This window comes from Scyliorhinus torazame, chromosome 3 (assembly GCF_047496885.1).
Source record: "Scyliorhinus torazame isolate Kashiwa2021f chromosome 3, sScyTor2.1, whole genome shotgun sequence".
NCBI lineage: Eukaryota > Metazoa > Chordata > Chondrichthyes > Carcharhiniformes > Scyliorhinidae > Scyliorhinus > Scyliorhinus torazame.
The window spans coordinates 94,605,267-94,625,822 of record NC_092709.1 but is presented as its reverse complement, the minus strand read 5'-3'; the positions used below and the strand labels follow the sequence as shown (position 1 = coordinate 94,625,822).

At 55.5% G+C, this 20,556-nt stretch overlaps 1 protein-coding gene across 1 annotated transcript in view; it reads right to left on the bottom strand.

Annotated features, from left to right (window-relative positions):
• Nucleotides 1–20,128, bottom strand: part of LOC140408585 (calcium uniporter regulatory subunit MCUb, mitochondrial-like) — a 231,176-nt gene extending 211,048 nt beyond the window's left edge. Inside the window, exon 1 of the mRNA XM_072495999.1 lies at nucleotides 19,863–20,128. Coding sequence (XP_072352100.1) covers nucleotides 19,863–19,943 — 81 coding nt within the window. The 5' untranslated portion in view covers nucleotides 19,944–20,128. The remainder of the gene's footprint in view (nucleotides 1–19,862) is intronic.
• Nucleotides 20,129–20,556: the final 428 nt, after the last annotated feature.

Sequence of the window (20,556 nt, the reverse complement as noted above, 5' to 3'; positions counted from 1 at the left end):
CTCTCAGCCAGTGTTTGCACTCTCTCTCTCAGCCTGTGTCTGCACACTCACTCTCTCTCTCAGCCTGTGTCTGCACACTCACTTTCTCTCTCAGCCTGTGTCTGCACACACACTCTCTCTCTATCTCAGCCTGTGACTGCACACTCTCTCTCTCTCTCAGCCTGTGTCTGCACACTCACTCTCTCTCTCAGCCTGGGACTGCACACTCACTCTCTCTCTCTCAGCCTGTGTCTGCACACTCACTCTCTCTCTCTCTCAGCCTGTGTCTGCACACTCACTCTCTCTCGCTCTCAGTCTGTGTCTGCACACTCACTCTCTCTCTCTCTCAGCCTGTGACTGCACACTCTCTCTCTCTCTCAGCCTGTGACTGCACACTCACTCTCTCTCAGCCTGTGTCTGCACCTGCACTCTCTCTCTCTCAGCCTGTGTCTGCACTCTCTCTCTCAGCCTGTGTCTACACTCTCTCTCCGCCCATGTCTGCACTCTCTCTCAGCCTGTGTCTGCACTCTCTCCCTCAGCCTGTGTTTGCACTCTCTCTCTCAGCCTGTGTCTGCTCTCTCTCTCTGTCAGCCTGTGTCTGCACACTCACTCTCTCAGCCTGTGACTGCACACTCACTCTCTCTCTCTCAGCCTGTGTCTGCACACTCACTCTCTCTCTCAGCCTGTGTCTGCACACTCACTCTCTCTCTCAGCCTGTGACTGCACACTCACTCTCTCTCTATCTCAGCCTGTGACTGCACACTCACTCTCTCTCTCAGCCTGTGTCTGCACACTCACTCTCTCTCAGCCTGTGTCTGCACACTCACTCTCTATCTCAGCCTGTGACTGCACACTCACTCTCTCTCTATCTCAGCCTGTGACTGCACACTCACTCTCTCTCTCAGCCTGTGTCTGCACACTCACTCTCTCTCAGCCTGTGTCTGCACACTCACTCTCTATCTCAGCCTGTGACTGCACACTCACTCTCTCTCTCAGCCTGTGACTGCACACTCACTCTCTCTCGCTCTCAGCCTGTGTCTGCACACTCACTCTCTCTCTATCTCAGCCTGTGACTGCACACTCACTCTCTCTCTCAGCCTGTGTCTGCACACTCACTCTCTATCTCAGCCTGTGACGGCACACTCACTCTCTCTCTCAGCCTGTGACTGCACACTCACTCTCTCTCGCTCTCAGCCTGTGTCTGCACACTCACTCTCTCTCTATCTCAGCCTGTGACTGCACACTCACTCTCTCTCTCAGCCTGTGACTGCACACTCACTCTCTCTCTCAGCCTGTGACTGCACACTCACTCTCACTCTCTCAGCCTGTGTCTGCACACTCACTCTCTCTCTCAGCCTGTGTCTGCACACTCACTCTCTCTCTCTGCCTGTGTCTGCACACTCACTCTCTCTCTCAGCCTGTGTCTGCACACTATCTCTCTCTCTCAGTCTGTGTCTGCACACTCTCTCTCTCTCTCTCAGCCTGTGTCTGCACACTCACTCTGTCTCTCTCTCTCAGCCTGTGACTGCACACTCACTCTCTCTCTATCAGCCTGTGTCTGCACACTCACTCTCACTCTCTCAGCCTGTGTCTGCACACTCACTCTCTCTCTCAGCCTGTGTCTGCACACTCACTCTCTCTCTCTCAGCCTGTGTCTGCACACTCACTCTCTCTCTCTCAGCCTGTGTCTGCACACTCACTCTCTCTCTCAGCCTGTGTCTGCACTCACTCTCTCTCAGCCTGTGACTGCACACTCACTCTCTCTCAGCCTGTGTCTGCACACTCACTCTCTCTCTCTCTCTCAGCCTGTGTCTGCACACTCACTCTCTCTCTCTCTCAGCCTGTGACTGCACACTCACTCTCTGTCTATCAGCCTGTGTCTGCACACTCACTCTCACTCTCTCAGCCTGTGTCTGCACACTCACTCTCTCTCTCAGCCTGTGTCTGCACACTCACTCTCTCTCTCTCAGCCTGTGTCTGCACACTCACTCTCTCTCTCTCAGCCTGTGTCTGCACACTCACTCTCTCTCTCAGCCTGTGTCTGCACTCACTCTCTCTCAGCCTGTGACTGCACACTCACTCTCTCTCTCAGCCTGTGTCTGCACACTCACTCTCTCTCTCTCTCTAAGCCTGTGTCTGCACACTCACTCTCTCAGCCTGTGACTGCACACTCACTCTCTCTCTCTCAGCCTGTGTCTGCACACTCACTCTCTCTCTATCTCAGCCTGTGACTGCACACTCTCAATCTCTCTCAGCCTGTGACTGCACACTCACTCTCTCTCTCAGCCTGTGTCTGCACACTCACTCTCTCTCTCAGCCTGTGTCTGCACACTCACTCTCTCTCTCAGCCTGTGACTGCACACTCACTCTCACTCTCTCAGCCTGTGACTGCACACTCACTCTCTCTCTCTCAGCCTGTGACTGCACTCACTCTCTCTCAGCCTGTGTCTGCACACTCACTCTCTCTCTCAGCCTGTGACTGCACACTCACTCTCTCTCTCAGCCTGTGTCTGCACACTCACTCTCTCTCTCAGCCTGTGTCTGCACACTCACTCTCACTCTCTCAGCCTGTGACTGCACACTCACTCTCTCTATCTCAGCCTGTGACTGCACACTCACTCTCTCTCTCTCTCAGCCTGTGACTGCACACTCACTCTCTCTCTCTCTCAGCCTGTGTCTGCACACTCACTCTCACTCTCTCAGCCTGTGACTGCACACTCACTCTCTCTCTCTGCCTGTGACTGCACTCACTCTCTCTCAGCCTGTGTCTGCACACTCACTCTCTCTCTCAGCCTGTGACTGCACACTCACTCTCTCTCTCAGCCTGTGACTGCACACTCACTCTCTCTCTCAGCCTGTGACTGCACACTCACTCTCTCTCTCAGCCTGTGTCTGCACACTCACTCTCTCTCTCAGCCTGTGTCTGCACACTCACTCTCTCTCTCAGCCTGTGTCTGCACACTCACTCTCTCAGCCTGTGACTGAACACTCACTCTCTCTCTCAGCCTGTGACTGCACACTCACTCTCTCTCTCAGCCTGTGTCTGCACACTCACTCTCTCTCTCAGCCTGTGTCTGCACACTCTCTCTCTCTCTCAGCCTGTGTCTGCACTCTCTCTCTCAGCCTGTGTCTACACTCTCTCTCCGCCCATGTCTGCACTCTCTCTCAGCCTGTGTCTGCACTCTCTCCCTCAGCCTGTGTTTGCACTCTCTCTCTCAGCCTGTGTCTGCTCTCTCTCTCTGTCAGCCTGTGTCTGCACACTCACTCTCTCAGCCTGTGACTGCACACTCACTCTCTCTCTCTCAGCCTGTGTCTGCACACTCACTCTCTCTCTCTCAGCCTGTGTCTGCACACTCACTCTCTCTCTCAGCCTGTGTCTGCACACTCACTCTCTCTCTCAGCCTGTGACTGCACACTCACTCTCTCTCTATCTCAGCCTGTGACTGCACACTCACTCTCTCTCTCAGCCTGTGTCTGCACACTCACTCTCTCTCAGCCTGTGTCTGCACACTCACTCTCTATCTCAGCCTGTGACTGCACACTCACTCTCTCTCTCAGCCTGTGACTGCACACTCACTCTCTCTCGCTCTCAGCCTGTGTCTGCACACTCACTCTCTCTCTATCTCAGCCTGTGACTGCACACTCACTCTCTCTCTCAGCCTGTGTCTGCACACTCACTCTCTATCTCAGCCTGTGACGGCACACTCACTCTCTCTCTCAGCCTGTGACTGCACACTCATTCTCTCTCGCTCTCAGCCTGTGTCTGCACACTCACTCTCTCTCTATCTCAGCCTGTGACTGCACACTCACTCTCTCTCTCAGCCTGTGACTGCACACTCACTCTCTCTCTCAGCCTGTGACTGCACACTCACTCTCACAGCCTGTGTCTGCACACTCACTCTCTCTCTCAGCCTGTGTCTGCACACTCACTCTCTCTCTCTGCCTGTGTCTGCACACTCACTCTCTCTCTCAGCCTGTGTCTGCACACTCTCTCTCTCAGCCTGTGTCTGCGCACACACTCTCTCTCTCTCAGCCTGTGTCTGCACACTCACTCTCTCTCTCTCTCTCTCAGCCTGTGACTGCACACTCACTCTCTCTCTATCAGCCTGTGTCTGCACACTCACTCTCACTCTCTCAGCCTGTGTCTGCACACTCACTCTCTCTCTCAGCCTGTGTCTGCACACTCACTCTCTCTCTCTCAGCCTGTGTCTGCACACTCACTCTCTCTCTCTCAGCCTGTGTCTGCACACTCACTCTCTCTCTCAGCCTGTGTCTGCACTCACTCTCTCTCAGCCTGTGACTGCACACTCACTCTCTCTCTCAGCCTGTGTCTGCACACTCACTCTCTCTCAGCCTGTGTCTGCACACTCACTCTCTCTCAGCCTGTGACTGCACACTCACTCTCTCTCTCTCAGCCTGTGTCTGCACACTCACTCTCTCTCTCTCAGCCTGTGACTGCACTCACTCTCTCTCAGCCTGTGTCTGCACACTCACTCTCTCTCTCAGCCTGTGACTGCACACTCACTCTCTCTCTCAGCCTGTGTCTGCACACTCACTCTCACTCTCTCAGCCTGTGACTGCACACTCACTCTCTCTATCTCAGCCTGTGACTGCACACTCACTCTCTCTCTCTCTCAGCCTGTGACTGCACACTCACTCTCTCTCTCTCTCAGCCTGTGTCTGCACCCTCACTCTCACTCTCTCAGCCTGTGACTGCACACTCACTCTCTCTCTCTGCCTGTGACTGCACTCACTCTCTCTCAGCCTGTGTCTGCACACTCACTCTCTCTCTCAGCCTGTGACTGCACACTCACTCTCTCTCTCAGCCTGTGACTGCACACTCACTCTCTCTCTCAGCCTGTGACTGCACACTCACTCTCTCTCTCAGCCTGTGTCTGCACACTCACTGTCTCTCTCAGCCTGTGTCTGCACACTCACTCTCACTCTCTCAGCCTGTGACTGAACACTCACTCTCTATCTCAGCCTGTGACTGCACACTCACTCTCTCTCTCTCAGCCTGTGACTGCACACTCACTCTCTCTCGCTCTCAGCCTGTGTCTGCACACTCACTCTCTCTCTCAGCCTGTGACTGCACACTCACTCTCTCTCTCTCTCAGCCTGTGTCTGCACACTCACTCTCTCTCTATCTCAGCCTGTGACTGCACACTCACTCTCTCTCTCAGCCTGTGTCTGCACACTCACTCTCTATCTCAGCCTGTGACTGCACACTCACTCTCTATCTCAGCCTGTGACTGCACACTCACTCTCTCTATCTCAGCCTGTGTCTGCACACTCACTCTCTCTCTATCTCAGCCTGTGTCTGCACACTCACTTTCTCTCTCAGCCTGTGTCTGCACACTCACTCTCTCTCTATCTCAGCCTGTGACTGCACACTCACTCTCTCTCTCAGCCTGTGACTGCACACTCACTCTCTCTCTCAGCCTGTGACTGCACACTCACTCTCTCTCTCTCTCTCAGCCTGTGTCTGCACACTCACTCTCTCTATCTCAGCCTGTGACTGCACACTCACTCTCTATCTCAGCCTGTGACTGCACACTCACTTTCTCTCTCTCAGCCTGTGTCTGCACACTCACTCTCTCTCTATCTCAGCCTGTGACTGCACACTCACTCTCTATCTCAGCCTGTGACTGCACACTCACTCTCTATCTCAGCCTGTGACTGCACACTCACTCTCTCTATCTCAGCCTGTGTCTGCACACTCACTCTCTCTCTATCTCAGCCTGTGTCTGCACACTCACTTTCTCTCTCAGCCTGTGTCTGCACACTCACTTTCTCTCTCAGCCTGTGTCTGCACACTCATTCTCTCTCTATCTCAGCCTGTGACTGCACACTCACTCTCTCTCTCAGCCTGTGACTGCACACTCACTCTCTCTCTCAGCCTGTGACTGCACACTCACTCTCTCTCTCTCTCAGCCTGTGTCTGCACACTCACTCTCTCTATCTCAGCCTGTGACTGCACACTCACTCTCTATCTCAGCCTGTGACTGCACACTCACTTTCTCTCTCTCAGCCTGTGTCTGCACACTCACTCTCTCTCTATCTCAGCCTGTGTCTGCACACTCACTTTCTCTCTCAGCCTGTGTCTGCACACTCACTCTCTCTCTCAGCCTGTGACTGCACACTCACTCTCTCTCTCTCTCAGCCTGTGTCTGCACACTCACTCTCTCTCTCAGCCTGTGTCTGCACACTCACTCTCTCTCTCAGCCTGTGACTGCACACTCACACTCTCTCTCTCTCAGCCTGTGTCTGCACACTCACTCTCTCTCTCAGCCTGTGTCTGCACACTCACTCTCTATCTCAGCCTGTGACTGCACACTCACTCTCTCTCTCAGCCTGTGTCTGCACACTCACTCTCTCTCTCAGCCTGTGTCTGCACACTCACTCTCTCTCTCAGCCTGTGACTGCACACTCACTCTCTCTCTCAGCCTGCGTCTGCACACTCACTCTCTCTCTCAGCATGTGTCTGCACACTCACTCTCTCTCTCAGCCTGTGACTGCACACTCACTCTCTCTCTCAGCCTGTGTCTGCACACTCACTCTCTCTCTCAGCATGTGTCTGCACTCACTCTCTCTCTCTCTCAGCCTGTCTGCACACTCTCTCTCAGCCTGTGTCTGCACACTCACTCTCTATCGCTCTCAGCATGTGACTGCACACTCACTCTCTCTCTCAGCTTGTGTCTGCACTCACTCTCTCTCTCTCTCTCAGCCTGTCTGCACACTCACTCTCTCTCTCAGCCTGTGTCTGCACTCACTCTCTCTCAGCCTGTGACCGCACACTCACTCTCTCTCTCTCAGCCTGTGTCTGCACACTCACTCTCTCTCTCAGCCTGTGACTGCACACTCACTCTCTCTCTTCCTCAGCCTGTGACTGCACACTCACTCTCTCTCTCAGCCTGTGTCTGCACACTCACTCTCTCTCTCTCAGCCTGTGTCTGCACACTCACTCTCTCTCTCTCTCAGCCTGTGTCTGCACACTCACTCTCTCTCTCAGCCTGTGTCTGCACACTCACTCGCTCTCTCAGCCTGTGTCTGCACACTCACTCGCTCTCTCAGCCTGTGTCTGCACACTCACTCTCTCAGCCTGTGTCTGCACACTCACTCTCTCAGCCTGTGTCTGCACACTCACTCTCTCAGCCTGTGTCTGCACACTCACTCTCTCAGCCTGTGTCTGCACACTCTCTCTCTCAGCCTGTGACTGCACACTCACTCTCTCAGCCTGTGACTGCACACACTCTCTCTCTCTCTCTCTCAGCCTGTGTCTGCACTCACTCTCTCTCTCTCTCAGCCTGTGTCTCCACTCACTCTCTCTCTCTCTCAGCCTGTGTCTGCACTCACTCTCTCTTTCAGCCTGTGACTGCACTCACTCTCTCTCTCTCTCAGCCTGTGTCTGCACACTCACTCTCTCAGCCTGTGTCTGCACACTCACTCTCTCTCTCTCTCAGCCTATGTCTGCACACTCACTCTCTCTCTCTCTCAGCCTGTGTCTGCACACTCACTCTCTCTCTCTCAGCCTGTGTTTGCACTCACTCTCTCTCTCTCTCTCACTCTGTGACTGCACACACTCTCTCTCTCTCTCTCTCTCTCTCTCTCAGCCTGTGACTGCACACTCACTCTCTCTCTCTCAGCCTGTGTCTGCACACTCTCTCCCTCTCAGCCGGTGTCTGCACACTCACTCTCTCTCTCAGCCTGTGTCTGCTCTCTCTCTCTCTCTGTCAGCCTATGTCTGAAGTCTCTCACTCTCCCTCTCAGCCTGTGTCTGCTGTCTCTCTCTGTCAGCCTATGTCTGCAGTCTCTCACTCTCTCTCTCAGCCTGTGTCTCCTCTCTCTCTCTGTCAGCCTGTGTCTGCACTCTCTCTCTCTATCAGCCTGTCTCTGCACACTCACTCTCCCAGCCTGTGTCTGCTCACTCTCTCTCTCAACCTGTGTCTGCTCACTCTCTCTCAGCCTGTGTCTGCACACTCACTCTCTCTCTCTCTCAGCCTGTGTGTGGTGGTATGTATTAGGGGTAATGTGGTACCTGTGAAGCCGGGAGGCTATTGGCTGACAGGTCCCGGGTCCTGGTTGGATCTGCCGACTTCTGGCTCCGCCCTGAAGGCGGAGTATAAGAGCCCGAGCTTCTCCCCGCAGCCTCATTCTGTTGCTGAGCTGCTGGGGACGTGTCTCGCTTAATAAAGCCTAGACTGTGTCTGCTCTCTCTCTCTGTCAGCCTATGTCTGCAGTCGCTCACTCTCTCTCTCAGCCTGTGTCTGCACACTCACTCTCTCAGCCTGTGACTGCACGCTCACTCTCTCTCTCTCTCAGCCTGTGTCTGCACACTCACTCTCTCTCTCTCTCAGCCTGTGTCTGCACACTCACTCTCTCTCAGCCTGTGACTGCACACTCACTCTCTCTCTATCTCAGCCTGTGACTGCACACTCACTCTCTCTCTCAGCCTGTGACTGCACACTAACTCTCTCTCTCTCTCAGCCTGTGTCTGCACACTCACTCTCTCTCAGCCTGTGACTGCACACTCACTCTCTCTCTATCTCAGCCTGTGACTGCACACTCACTTTCTCTCTCAGCCTGTGTCTGCACACTCACTCTCTCTCTATCTCAGCCTGTGACTGCACACTCACTCTCTCTCTCAGCCTGTGACTGCACACTCACTCTCTCTCTCTCTCTCAGCCTGTGTCTGCACACTCACTCTCTCTCTCAGCCTGTGTCTGCACACTCACTCTCTCTCGCTCTCAGCCTGTGTCTGCACACTCACTCTCTCTCTCAGCCTGTGTCTGCACACTCACTCTCTCGCTCTCAGCCTGTGACTGCACACTCACTCTCACTCTCAGCCTGTGTCTGCACTCACTCTCTCTCAGCCTGTGACCGCACACTCTCTCTCTCTCTCTCTCACTCTGTGACTGCACACTCACTCTCTCTCTCTCTCTCACTCTGTGACTGCACACTCACTCTCTCTCTCTCTCAGCCTGTGACTGCACACTCACTCTCTCTCTCTCTCTCAGCCTGTGTCTGCACACTCTCTCTCTCTCAGCCGGTGTCTGCACAGTCTCCCTCAGCCTGTGTCTGCACTCTCTCCCTCAGCCTGTGTCTGCACTCTCTCCCTCAGCCTGTGTCTGCACTCTCTCTCTCTCCCAGCCTGTGTCTGCACTCTCTCTCTCTCTATCAGCCTGTGTCTGCACACTCACTCTCTCTCTCAGCCTGTGTCTGCTCTCTCTCTCTGTCAGCCTATGTCTGAAGTCTCTCCCTCTCCCTCTCAGCCTGTTCTGCTGTCTCTCTCTGTCAGCCTATGTCTGCAGTCTCTCACTCTCTCTCTCAGCCTGTGTCTGCTCTCTCTCTCTGTCAGCCTGTGTATGCACTCTCTCTCTCTGTCAGCCTGTCTCTGCACACTCACTCTCCCAGCCTGTGTCTGCTCACTCTCTCTCTCTCAGCCTGTGTCTGCTCACTCTCTCTCTCTCAGCCTGTGTCTGCTCACTCTCTCTCTCTCAGCCTGTGTCTGCACACTCACTCTCTCTCTCTCTCTCTCTCTCAGCCTGTGTGTGGTGGTATGTATTAGGGGTAATGTGGTACCTGTGAAGTCGGGAGGCTATTGGCTGACAGGTCCCAGGTCCTGGTTGGATCTGCCGACTTCTGGCTCCGCCCTGAATGCGGAATATAAGAGCTCGAGCTTCTCCCCGCAGCCTCATTCTGTTGCTGAGCTGCTGGGGACGTGTCTCGCTTAATAAAGCCTAGACTTCATCGCTTCTCATCTCGCGTAAGTCATTGTGCGCTACAATTCATTAAGCGAGCTTAAAAGACTATGGAGCTCCGGATCGCCCAGGAGTGCCTGCGGATCAGCCCCCACGCAGCGAACTCGGCGGCCGTATTCAAACACTGGCAAGCATGCTTCGAAGGCTACCTCCGAACGGCCCCCAGCCGGATCACGGAAGAGCAGAAAATGCAGGTCCTGCATTCGAGGGTAAGCCCGGAAATTTACTCACGAATAGAAGACGTTCGGCCCGTAAACCAGGTCTACGCGCGCCACTAACTCGCGACGAGACGGCAAATTCCCGGAGAATCGCTCGAGGAATTCTGCGGCGCGCTGCTGATTTTGGGACGAGGCTGCAACTGCCTGCCGGTGAACGCGATCGAACACACGGACCTGCTAATTCGTGACGCATTCGTGGCAGGTATGAACTCTCCCCAAATTCGTCAAAGACTTTTAGAAAGAGAGTCGCTAGGAGTCTCAGAGGCACAGCCCCTTGGGCTCTGTGGACCCCCGTCGCGACCAACTCCCCGGCAACCCCCCCGCCCCCGCCCCCACAAGATTGCGCGGTTAAAGCGCCAGACCATCCCGGGGGGGTCCGCTGCTATTTTTGCGGACAGGCGAAACACTCCCGGCAGCGCTGCCCGGCCCGCGCAGCTACTTGTAAAAGCTGTGGCAAAAAGGGCCATTACGCGGCAGTGTGCCGGTCCCGGGGGGTCGCCACAATCCCCGGAGAAGAACGAGGACAGCACATCCCAAACCCCCCCCCAACGCCCCATGTGCGACCCGAGGGCGCTGCCATTTTGGGTCCCGGGCACCACGAGGTGAGGATGGGCGCCGCCATCTTGTGACCCCCCCAGCCACGTGCGATTCACGGGGGTGGCCATTTTGTCCACCCCCGACCACATGCGACCCATGGGGGCGGCCATTTTGTCCACCCCCGGCCGCGTGCGATTCATGGACGCCACCATCTTGGTTGACAACAAAGGACCCCAGCATCGACGGCTCCACGGGGTCCGAAGAAGACGCCGCGACACTACTACCACGACTGGCTTCGGTGACACTGGATCAATCGCGGCCCCGGACGCTCCAAACGACAACAACGGTGCTGGTCAACGGATACGAGACGCCATGCCTGATCGACTCCGGGAGCACTGAAAGTTTTATTCACCCAGACACGGAAAGACGCTGTTTTCTGATCCAAGCACGCAAAAGATTTCCCTAGCTGCAGGATCCCACTCAGTGGAGATCAAAGGGTTCTGCATCGCAAACCTAACGGTGCAAGGGAGCGAGTTCAAGAACTACAGGCTCTACGTCCTTCCCCAACTCTGCGCGCCCACATTACTGAGATTAGACTTCCAGTGTAACCTTCAGAGCCTAACATTCCAATTCGGCGGCCCAATACCCCCACTCACTATCTGCGGCCTTGCAACCCTCAAGGTTGAACCGCCGTCCTTGTTTGCAAACCTCACCCCGGATTGCAAACCCGTCGCCACTAGGAGCAGACGGTACAGTGCCCAGGACCGGACATTTATCCGGTCTGAAGTCCAGTGGTTGCTGAAGGAAGGCATAATCCAGGCCAGCAATAGTCCCTGGAGAGCCCAGGTGTTAGTCGTAAAGACCGGCGAGAAGCAAAGGATGGTCGTAGACTATAGTCAGACCATCAACATGTACACACAGCTAGATGCGTACCCTCTCCCCCGCATATCCGACACGGTAAGTCGGATTGCCCAGTATAAGGTCTTTTCCACCGTGGACCTCAAGTCCGCCTACCACCAGCGCCCCATCCGCCCAGGTGACCGCAAGTACACCGCCTTCGAGGCAGACGGGCGACTATACCACTTCCTAAGGGTCCCATTTGGCGTCACGAACGGGGTCTCGGTCTTCCAGCGGGAGATGGACCGAATGGTTCACCAGCAAGGGTTGCAGGCCACCTTGCCGTACCTCGACAACGTAACCATCTGCGGCCACGATCAGCAGGACCACGACGCCAACCTCCAAAAGTTCCTTCAGACCGCAAACGCCCTGAACCTCACATATAACGAGGAAAAATGCGTTTTTAGCACAAACCGTTTGGCCATCCTGGGATACGTAGTGCGCAATGGAGTAATAGGCCCCGTCCCCGAACACATGCGCCCCCTTATGGAATTTACCCTCCCCCACTGCTCCAAAGCCCTGAAACGTTGCCTGGGCTTCTTTTCATATTACGCCCAGTGGGTCCCCCAGTACGCAGACAAGGCCCGCCCGCTAATACAGTCCACTACCTTCCCCCTGTCGACAGAGGCTCGCCAGGCCTTCAGCCGCATCAAAGCGGATATCGCAAAGGCCACGATGCGCGCCATCGACGAGTCCCTCCCCTTCCAGATCGAGAGCGACGCATCCGATGTAGCTCTGGCGGCCATCCTTAACCAAGCGGGCAGACCCGTGGCCTTTTTCTCCCGAACCCTCCACGCCTCAGAAATCCGCCACTCCTCAGTGGAAAAGGAAGCCCAAGCCATAGTGGAAGCTGTGCGACATTGGAGGCATTACCTGGCCGGCAGGAGATTCACTCTCCTCACCGACCAACGGTCGGTAGCCTTCATGTTCGATAATGCACAGCGGGGCAAAATTAAGAATGACAAGATCTTAAAGGTGGAGAGCTCCGCAACCTCCCCTACTCTGTGGAGGAGGTCCGTACAGTCACCAGGAACTTCCACATCTGCGCAGAGTGCAAACCGCACTTTTTCAGGCCGGATAGAGCGCACCTGATCAAGGCTTCCCGCCCCTTTGAACGCCTCAGTTTGGATTTCAAAGGGCCCCTCCCCTCCACCGACCGCAACGCATACTTCCTGAACATGGTGGACGAGTACTCCCGTTTCCCCTTCGCCATCCCCTTCCCCGACATGACAGCGGCCACAGTCATTAAAGCTCTTGACACCATATTCACACTGTTCGGTTTCCCCGCGTATATCCATAGCGACAGGGGGTCCTCCTTCATGAGCGACGAGCTGCGCCAGTTCCTGCTCAGCAAGGGCATAGCCTCGAGCAGGACGACCAGCTACAACCCCCGGGGGAACGGGCAAGTAGAGAGGGAGAACGGCACGGTCTGGAAGACCGTCCTACTGGCCCTACGGTCCAGGGATCTCCCAGTTTCCCGGTGGCAGGAGGTCCTCCCGGACGCTCTCCACTCCATCCGGTCGCTGCTGTGTACCACCACTAACCAAACGCCTCATGAGCGCCTCCTTGTCTTCCCCAGGAAGTCCTCCTCCGGAACGTCGCTGCCGACCTGGCTGGCGGCCCCAGGACCCACCTTGCTCCAGAAACATGTGCGGGCGCACAAATCAGACCCGTTGGTCGAGAGGGTCCACCTTCTCCACTCGAACCCGCAGTGGCGTACCCCGACGGCCGACAGGACACGGTCTCCCTGCGGGACCTGGCGCCCGCCGGCAACAAACATACACCCCCGACACCGATCACCCCCTCCCTGCCACCGGCGCACCCCGCGACCGCCCCCTTCCCGGGGGATCGGTCCTCCTCCCGTGTCCGCCCAGGAGTAAAACAGGAACAAACAGCTAAACGCTCCCGGAGCCGACAACGCCCGAGCAAGCACCTGCACCACCACCAGGGCTGAGGCGATCGGCGAGGAAGACCAGACCGCCCGCTCGACTCATGGAATCCGCGTGACACCAAGAAAAAGCAAGAATGTTGTTGTAACAAAAAAAAATTTTTTTTGCCCTTATTGTAAATAGTCCTCACAAACTTGTACATAGCCCAGTGTAGGGCTAAAGCTGTATTAACACAGTCCGAAATTTGTTCCAGGGCCAGCCTTGTAAACCCCTACCACCATGCGAACCACCACCCTGTCGGGTTCCTTTTTAACAAGGGGTGAATGTGGTGGTATGTATTAGGGGTAATGTGGTACCTGTGAAGCCGAGAGGCTATTGGCTGACAGGTCCCGCCCGGGTCCTGGTTGGATCTGCCGACTTCTGGCTCCGCCCTGAAGGCGGAGTATAAGAGCTCGAGCTTCTCCCCGCAGCCTCATTCTGTTGCTGAGCTGCTGGGGACAAGTCTCGCTTAATAAAGCCTAGATAGACTTCATCGTTTCTCGTCTCGCGTAAGTCATTGTGCGCTACACTATGTCTGCACACTCACTCTCTCTCTCAGCCTGTGTCTGCACTCTCTCGCTCAGCCTGTGTCTGCACTCTCTCGCTCAGCCTGTGCCTGCACTCTCTCGCTCAGCCTGTGCCTGCACTCTCTCGCTCAGCCTGTGCCTGCACTCTCTCGCTCAGCCAGTGCCTGCACTATCTCGCTCAGCCTGTGTCTGCACTCTCTCTCTCTCTCAGCCTGTGTCTGCACTCTCTCTCTCTCTCAGCCTGTGTCTGCTCTCTCTCTCTCTCTCAGCCTGTGTCTGTTCTCTCTCTCAGCCTGTGTCTGTACTCTCTCTCTCTCTCAGCCTGTGTCTGTACTCTCTCTCTCTCTCTCTCAGCCTGTGTCTGTACTCTCTCTCTCTCTCTCTCAGCCTGTGTCTGCACTCTCTCTCTCTCAGCCTGTGTCTGCACTCTCTCTCTCTCTCTCTCTCAGCCTGTGTCTGCACTCTCTCTCTCTCTCTCTGCCTGTGTCTGCACTCACTCTCTCTCTCTCTCAGCCTGTGTCTGCGCTCACTCTCTCAGCCTCTGTCTGCACTCTCTCTCTCTCTCTCAGCCTCTGTCTGCACTCTCTCTCTCTCTCAGCCTCTGTCTGCACTCTCTCTCTCTCTCTCAGCCTCTGTCTGCACTCTCTCTCAGCCTCTGTCTGCACTCTCTCTCTCTCTCAGCCTCTGTCTGCACTCTCTCTCTGCCTCTGTCTGCACTCTCTCTCTCTCAGCCTCTATCTGCACTCTCTCTCTCTCTCAGCCTCTGTCTGCACTCTCTCTCTCTCTCAGCCTCTCTCTGCACTCTCTCTCTCTCTCAGCCTCTCTCTGCACTCTCTCTCTCTCAGCCTCTGTCTGCACTCTCTCTCTCTCAGCCTGTCTGCACTCTCTCTCTCTCAGCCTGTCTGCACTCTCTCTCTCTCAGGCTCTGACTGCACTCTCTCTCTCAGCCTCAGACTGCACTCTCTCTCAGCCTGACTGCACTCTCGCTCTCTCAGCCTGTGTCTGCTCACTCACTCTCTCTCTCTCTGTCAGCCTGTGTCTGCACTCTCTCTCTCTCTCAGCCAGTGTCTGCACTCTCTCTCTCAGCCCGTGTCTGCACTCTCTCTCTCAGCCAGTCTGCACACTCACTCCCTCTCAGCCTGTGTCTGCACTCTCTCTCTCTCTCTCTTAGCCAGTCTGCACACTCACTCACTCTCTCTCTCAGCCTGTGTCTGCACACTTTCTCTCAGCCAGTGTCTGCACTCTCTCTCTCTCTCAGCCAGTCTGCACACTCACTCACTCTCTCTCTCAGCCTGTGTCTGCACACTTTCTCTCCGCCTGTGTCTGCACACTTGCTTTCTCTCTCAGCCTGCGTCTGCACACTCATTCTCTCTCTCAGCCTGTGTCTGCACACTCACTCTCTCTCTCAGCCTGTGTCTGCACACTCACTCTCTCTCTCAGCCTGTGTCTGCTCTCTCTCAGCCAGTGTCTGCACTCTCTCTCAGCCAGTGTCTGCACTCTCTCTCAGCCAGTGTCTGCACTCTCTCTCAGCCAGTGTCTGCACTCTCTCTCAGCCAGTGTCTGCACTCTCTCTCAGCCAGTGTCTGCACTCTCTCTCAGCCAGTGTCTGCACTCTCTCTCTCTCAGCCAGTGTCTACACTCTCTCTCTCTCAGCCAGTGTCTGCACTCTCTCTCTCTCAGCCAGTGTCTGCACTCTCTCTCTCTCTCTGCCAGTCTGCACACACACTCTCTCTCTCTCAGCCTGTGTCTGCACACTCACTCTCTCTCAGCATGTGTCTGCACTCTCTCTCTCTCTCTCTCTCAGCCAGTCTGCACACTCACTCTCTCTCTCTCTCTCAGCCTGTGTCTGCACTCTCTCTCTCTGCCAGTCTGCACACTCTCTCTCAGCCTGTGTCTGCACACTCACACTCGCTCAGCCTGTATCTGCTGTCTCTCTCAGCCAGTGTCTGCACTCTCTCTCTCTCTCTCTCAGCCTGTGCCTGCACTCTCTCACTCTCTCAGCCTGTGTCTGTACACTCACTCTCTCTCTCAGCCTGTGTCTGCACTCTCTCTCTCAGCCTGTGTCTGCACTCTCTCTCTCAGCCTGTGTCTGCACTCTCTCTCTCTCAGCCTGTGTCTGTACTCTCTCTCTCTCTCAGCCTGTGTCTGTACTCTCTCTCTCTCTCTCTCAGCCTCTGTCTGCACACTTTCTCTCCGCCTGTGTCTGCACACTTGCTTTCTCTCTCAGCCTGTGTCTGCACACTCACTCTCTCTCTCAGCCTGTGTCTGCACACTCACTCTCTCTCTCAGCCAGTGTCTGCACTCTCTCTCAGCCTGTGTCTGCTCTCTCTCAGCCAGTGTCTGCACTCTCTCTCAGCCAGTGTCTGCACTCTCTCTCAGCCAGTGTCTGCACTCTCTCTCAGCCAGTGTCTGCACTCTCTCTCAGCCAGTGTCTGCACTCTCTCTCAGCCAGTGTCTGCACTCTCTCTCAGCCAGTGTCTGCACTCTCTCTCAGCCAGTGTCTGCACTCTCTCTCAGCCAGTGTCTGCACTCTCTCTCAGCCAGTGTCTGCACTCTCTCAGCCAGTGTCTGCACTCTCTCAGCCAGTGTCTGCACTCTCTCTCTCTCTCAGCCAGTGTCTACACTCTCTCTCTCTCAGCCAGTGTCTGCACTCTCTCTCTCTCTCTGCCAGTCTGCACACACACTCTCTCTCTCTCAGCCTGTGTCTGCACACTCACTCTCTCTCAGCATGTGTCTGCACTCTCTCTCTCTCTCTCTCTCTCAGCCAGTCTGCACACTCACTCTCTCTCTCTCTCTCAGCCTGTGTCTGCACTCTCTCTCTCTGCCAGTCTGCACACTCTCTCTCAGCCTGTGTCTGCACACTCACACTCGCTCAGCCTGTATCTGCTCTCTCTCTCAGCCAGTGTCTGCACTCTCTCTCTCTCTCTCTCAGCCTGTGCCTGCACTCTCTCTCTCTCTCAGCCTGTGTCTGCACACTCACACTCGCTCAGCCTGTATCTGCTCTCTCTCTCAGCCAGTGTCTGCACTCTCTCTCTCTCTCTCTCAGCCTGTGCCTGCACTCTCTCACTCTCTCAGCCTGTGTCTGTACACTCACTCTCTCTCTCAGCCTGTGTCTGCACTCTCTCTCTCAGCCTGTGTCTGCACTCTCTCTCTCTCAGCCTGTGTCTGTACTCTCTCTCTCTCTCAGCCTGTGTCTGTACTCTCTCTCTCTCTCTCTCAGCCTCTGTCTGCACACTTTCTCTCCGCCTGTGTCTGCACACTTGCTTTCTCTCTCAGCCTGTGTCTGCACACTCACTCTCTCTCTCAGCCTGTGTCTGCACACTCACTCTCTCTCTCAGCCAGTGTCTGCACTCTCTCTCAGCCAGTGTCTGCACTCTCTCTCAGCCAGTGTCTGCACTCTCTCTCAGCCAGTGTCTGCACTCTCTCTCAGCCAGTGTCTGCACTCTCTCTCAGCCAGTGTCTGCACTCTCTCTCAGCCAGTGTCTGCACTCTCTCTCAGCCAGTGTCTGCACTCTCTCTCAGCCAGTGTCTGCACTCTCTCTCAGCCAGTGTCTGCACTCTCTCTCAGCCAGTGTCTGCACTCTCTCTCAGCCTGTGTCTGCACTCTCTCTCAGCCTGTGTCTGCACTCTCTCTCAGCCTGTGTCTGCACTCTCTCTCAGCCTGTGTCTGCACTCTCTCTCAGCCTGTGTCTGCACTCTCTCTCAGCCAGTGTCTGCACTCTCTCTCAGCCAGTGTCTGCACTCTCTCTCAGCCAGTGTCTGCACTCTCTCTCAGCCAGTGTCTGCACTCTCTCTCAGCCAGTGTCTGCACTCTCTCTCAGCCAGTGTCTGCACTCTCTCTCAGCCAGTGTCTGCACTCTCTCTCAGCCAGTGTCTGCACTCTCTCTCAGCCAGTGTCTGCACTCTCTCTCAGCCAGTGTCTGCACTCTCTCTCAGCCAGTGTCTGCACTCTCTCTCAGCCAGTGTCTGCACTCTCTCTCAGCCAGTGTCTGCACTCTCTCTCAGCCAGTGTCTGCACTCTCTCTCTGCCAGTGTCTGCACTCTCTCTCTCTCTGCCAGTCTGCACACACACTCTCTCTCTCTCAGCCTGTGTCTGCACACTCACTCTCTCTCAGCATGTGTCTGCACTCTCTCTCTCTCTCTCTCTCTCAGCCAGTCTGCACACTCACTCTCTCTCTCTCTCAGCCTGTGTCTGCACTCTCTCTCTCTGCCAGTCTGCACACTCACTCTCTCTCAGCCTGTGTCTGCACACTCACACTCGCTCAGCCTGTATCTGCTCTCTCTCTCAGCCAGTGTCTGCACTCTCTCTCTCTCTCTCTCTCTCAGCCTGTGCCTGCACTCTCTCACTGTGTCTGTACACTCACTCTCTCTCTCAGCCTGTGTCTGCACTCTCTCTCTCAGCCTGTGTCTGCACTCTCTCTCTCACTCTCTCATCCTGTGTCTGTACTCTCTCTCTCTCTCAGCCTGTGTCTGTACTCTCTCTCTCTCTCTCAGCCTCTGTCTGCACACTTTCTCTCCGCCTGTGTCTGCACACTCGCTTTCTCTCTCAGCCTGTGTCTGCACACTCACTCTCTCTCTCAGCCTGTGTCTGCACACTCACTCTCTCTCTCAGCCTGTGTCTGCTCTCTCTCTCTCAGCCGGTGTCTGCTCTCTCTCTCTCCGTCAGCCTGTGTCTGCTCTCTCTCTCCGTCAGCCTGTGTCTGCACTCTCACTCGCTCTCAGCCTGTGTCTGCTCTCTCTCTCTCAGCCAGTGTCTGCACTCTCTCTCTCTCAGCCAGTCTGCACACACACTCTCTCTCTCAGCCTGTGTCTGCACGCTCACTCACTCTCAGCATGTGTCTGCACACTCTCTCTCTCTGCCAGTCTGCACACTCACTCTCTCTCTCTCAGCCTGTGTCTGCACTCTCTCTCTCTCTCTGCCAGTCTGCACACTCACTCTCTCTCAGCCTGTGTCTGCACACTCACACTCGCTCAGCCTGTATCTGCTCTCTCTCTCTCAGCCAGTGTCTGCACTCTCTCGCTCTCTCTCTCTGCCAGTCTGCACACTCACTCTCTCTCTCAGCCTGTGTCTGCACTCACTCTCTCTCTCAGCCTGTGTCTGCACTCACTCTCTCTCTCTCTCAGCCTGTGTCTGCACTCTCTCTCTCTCTCTCTCAGCCTGTGTCTGCACTCTCTCTCTCACTCTCTCAGCCTGTGTCTGCACTCTCATTCTCTCAGCCTGTCTGTACACTCACTCTCTCGCTCTCAGCCTGTGTCTGCACTCTCACTCTCTCTCTCAGCCTGTGTCTGCACTCTCTCACTCTCTCAGCCTGTCTGCACACTCACTCTCTCTCTCTCAGCCTGTGCCTGCACTCTCTCTCTCACTCTCTCAGCCTGTCTGCACACTCGCTTTCTCTCTCTCAGCCTGTGTCTGCACTCTCTCTCTCTCTCAGCCTGTGTCTGCACTCTCTCTCTCTCTCAGCCTGTGTCTGCACACTCACTCTCTCTCTCTCTCAGCCTGTGTCTGCACACTCACTCTCTCAGCCTGTGTCTGCACACTCACTCTCTCTCTCTCAGCCTGTGTCTGCACTCTCTCTCTCTCTCTCTCAGCCTGTGTCTGCACTCTCTCTCTCTCTCTCTCTCAGCCTGTGTCTGCACTCTCTCTCTCTCTCTCTCAGCCTGTGTCTGCACTCTCTCTCTCACTCTCTCAGCCTGTCTGCACACTCTCTCTCTCACTCTCTCAGCCTGTCTGCACACTCACTCACTCTCTCTCTCTCAGCCTGTGTCTGCACTCTCTCTCTCTCTCAGCCTCTGTCTGCACACTCACTCTCTCTCAGCCTGTGTCTGCACACTCACTCTCTCAGCCTGTGTGTGCTCTGTCCTGGGCGGTTCTGTTCTCTGGGTGTGAATGAGACACTCTTGCCTCTCAAGCTGGTCTCCGGGCTGCGTGCCTGTGTTCTCACCGCCCGGACCCGCTGTTTATCTGCGGGACTGTGTCTGTGCCACATGTATCTGTTACACACTCTGTGTACTCACCGCTGCCCACCTCCGGCTGACCCGCACAGCCTGCCTGCTGACTGGGATCCACACATTCAGCACTCTCCGACACAAAGCCATGTCTCTCTCTCTCTGCACTCCTGCTGGCTGGGTAATTTCGAAAGCACGATCTTGCTGGTTAATATCCGCCGCTTGGTGTGGCTTCCTCTCTCTTTACTCCTCCTTCCCGACGCACCCGCTCCTTTTCATCTCCTCCGCCCCTGTCTGCCGGAGTCAGCGGCTCCCAGCCACTCACCAGGAGCTCACTTGTGAGTCAACTCTGAAGTGAAAGCAGGGCGACCTCTGCTGCTCCTCTACATAAACTCGCTCTCTTCCTGCCCACTGCCACCAGGCGGACAGAGGGCTGCACCAGAGTGCCTGCAAACACCATTGGCACAATATCGACAGGCTGAGGTGCAGAGGGACCTGGGTGTCCGGGAGTCACGAAAGGCTAGCCTGCGGGTGCAGCAAGTCATATTGGGGGGGGGGGCAAATGGGATGTTGGTCATTGTTGCAAGGGGGGGTAGAATATAAAAGTTTGGAAGTGTTGCTACAACTGTACAGGGCATCGGCGAGACCGCGCACACACAGTGCAGTTCTGGTCTCCACATGAGTGGAATGTGAGGCAGTTCACAGAAGGTTCACTGGGCTGATTCATAGGGTGAAGGGGTTGTCTTCCAAGGAAAGATTGAGA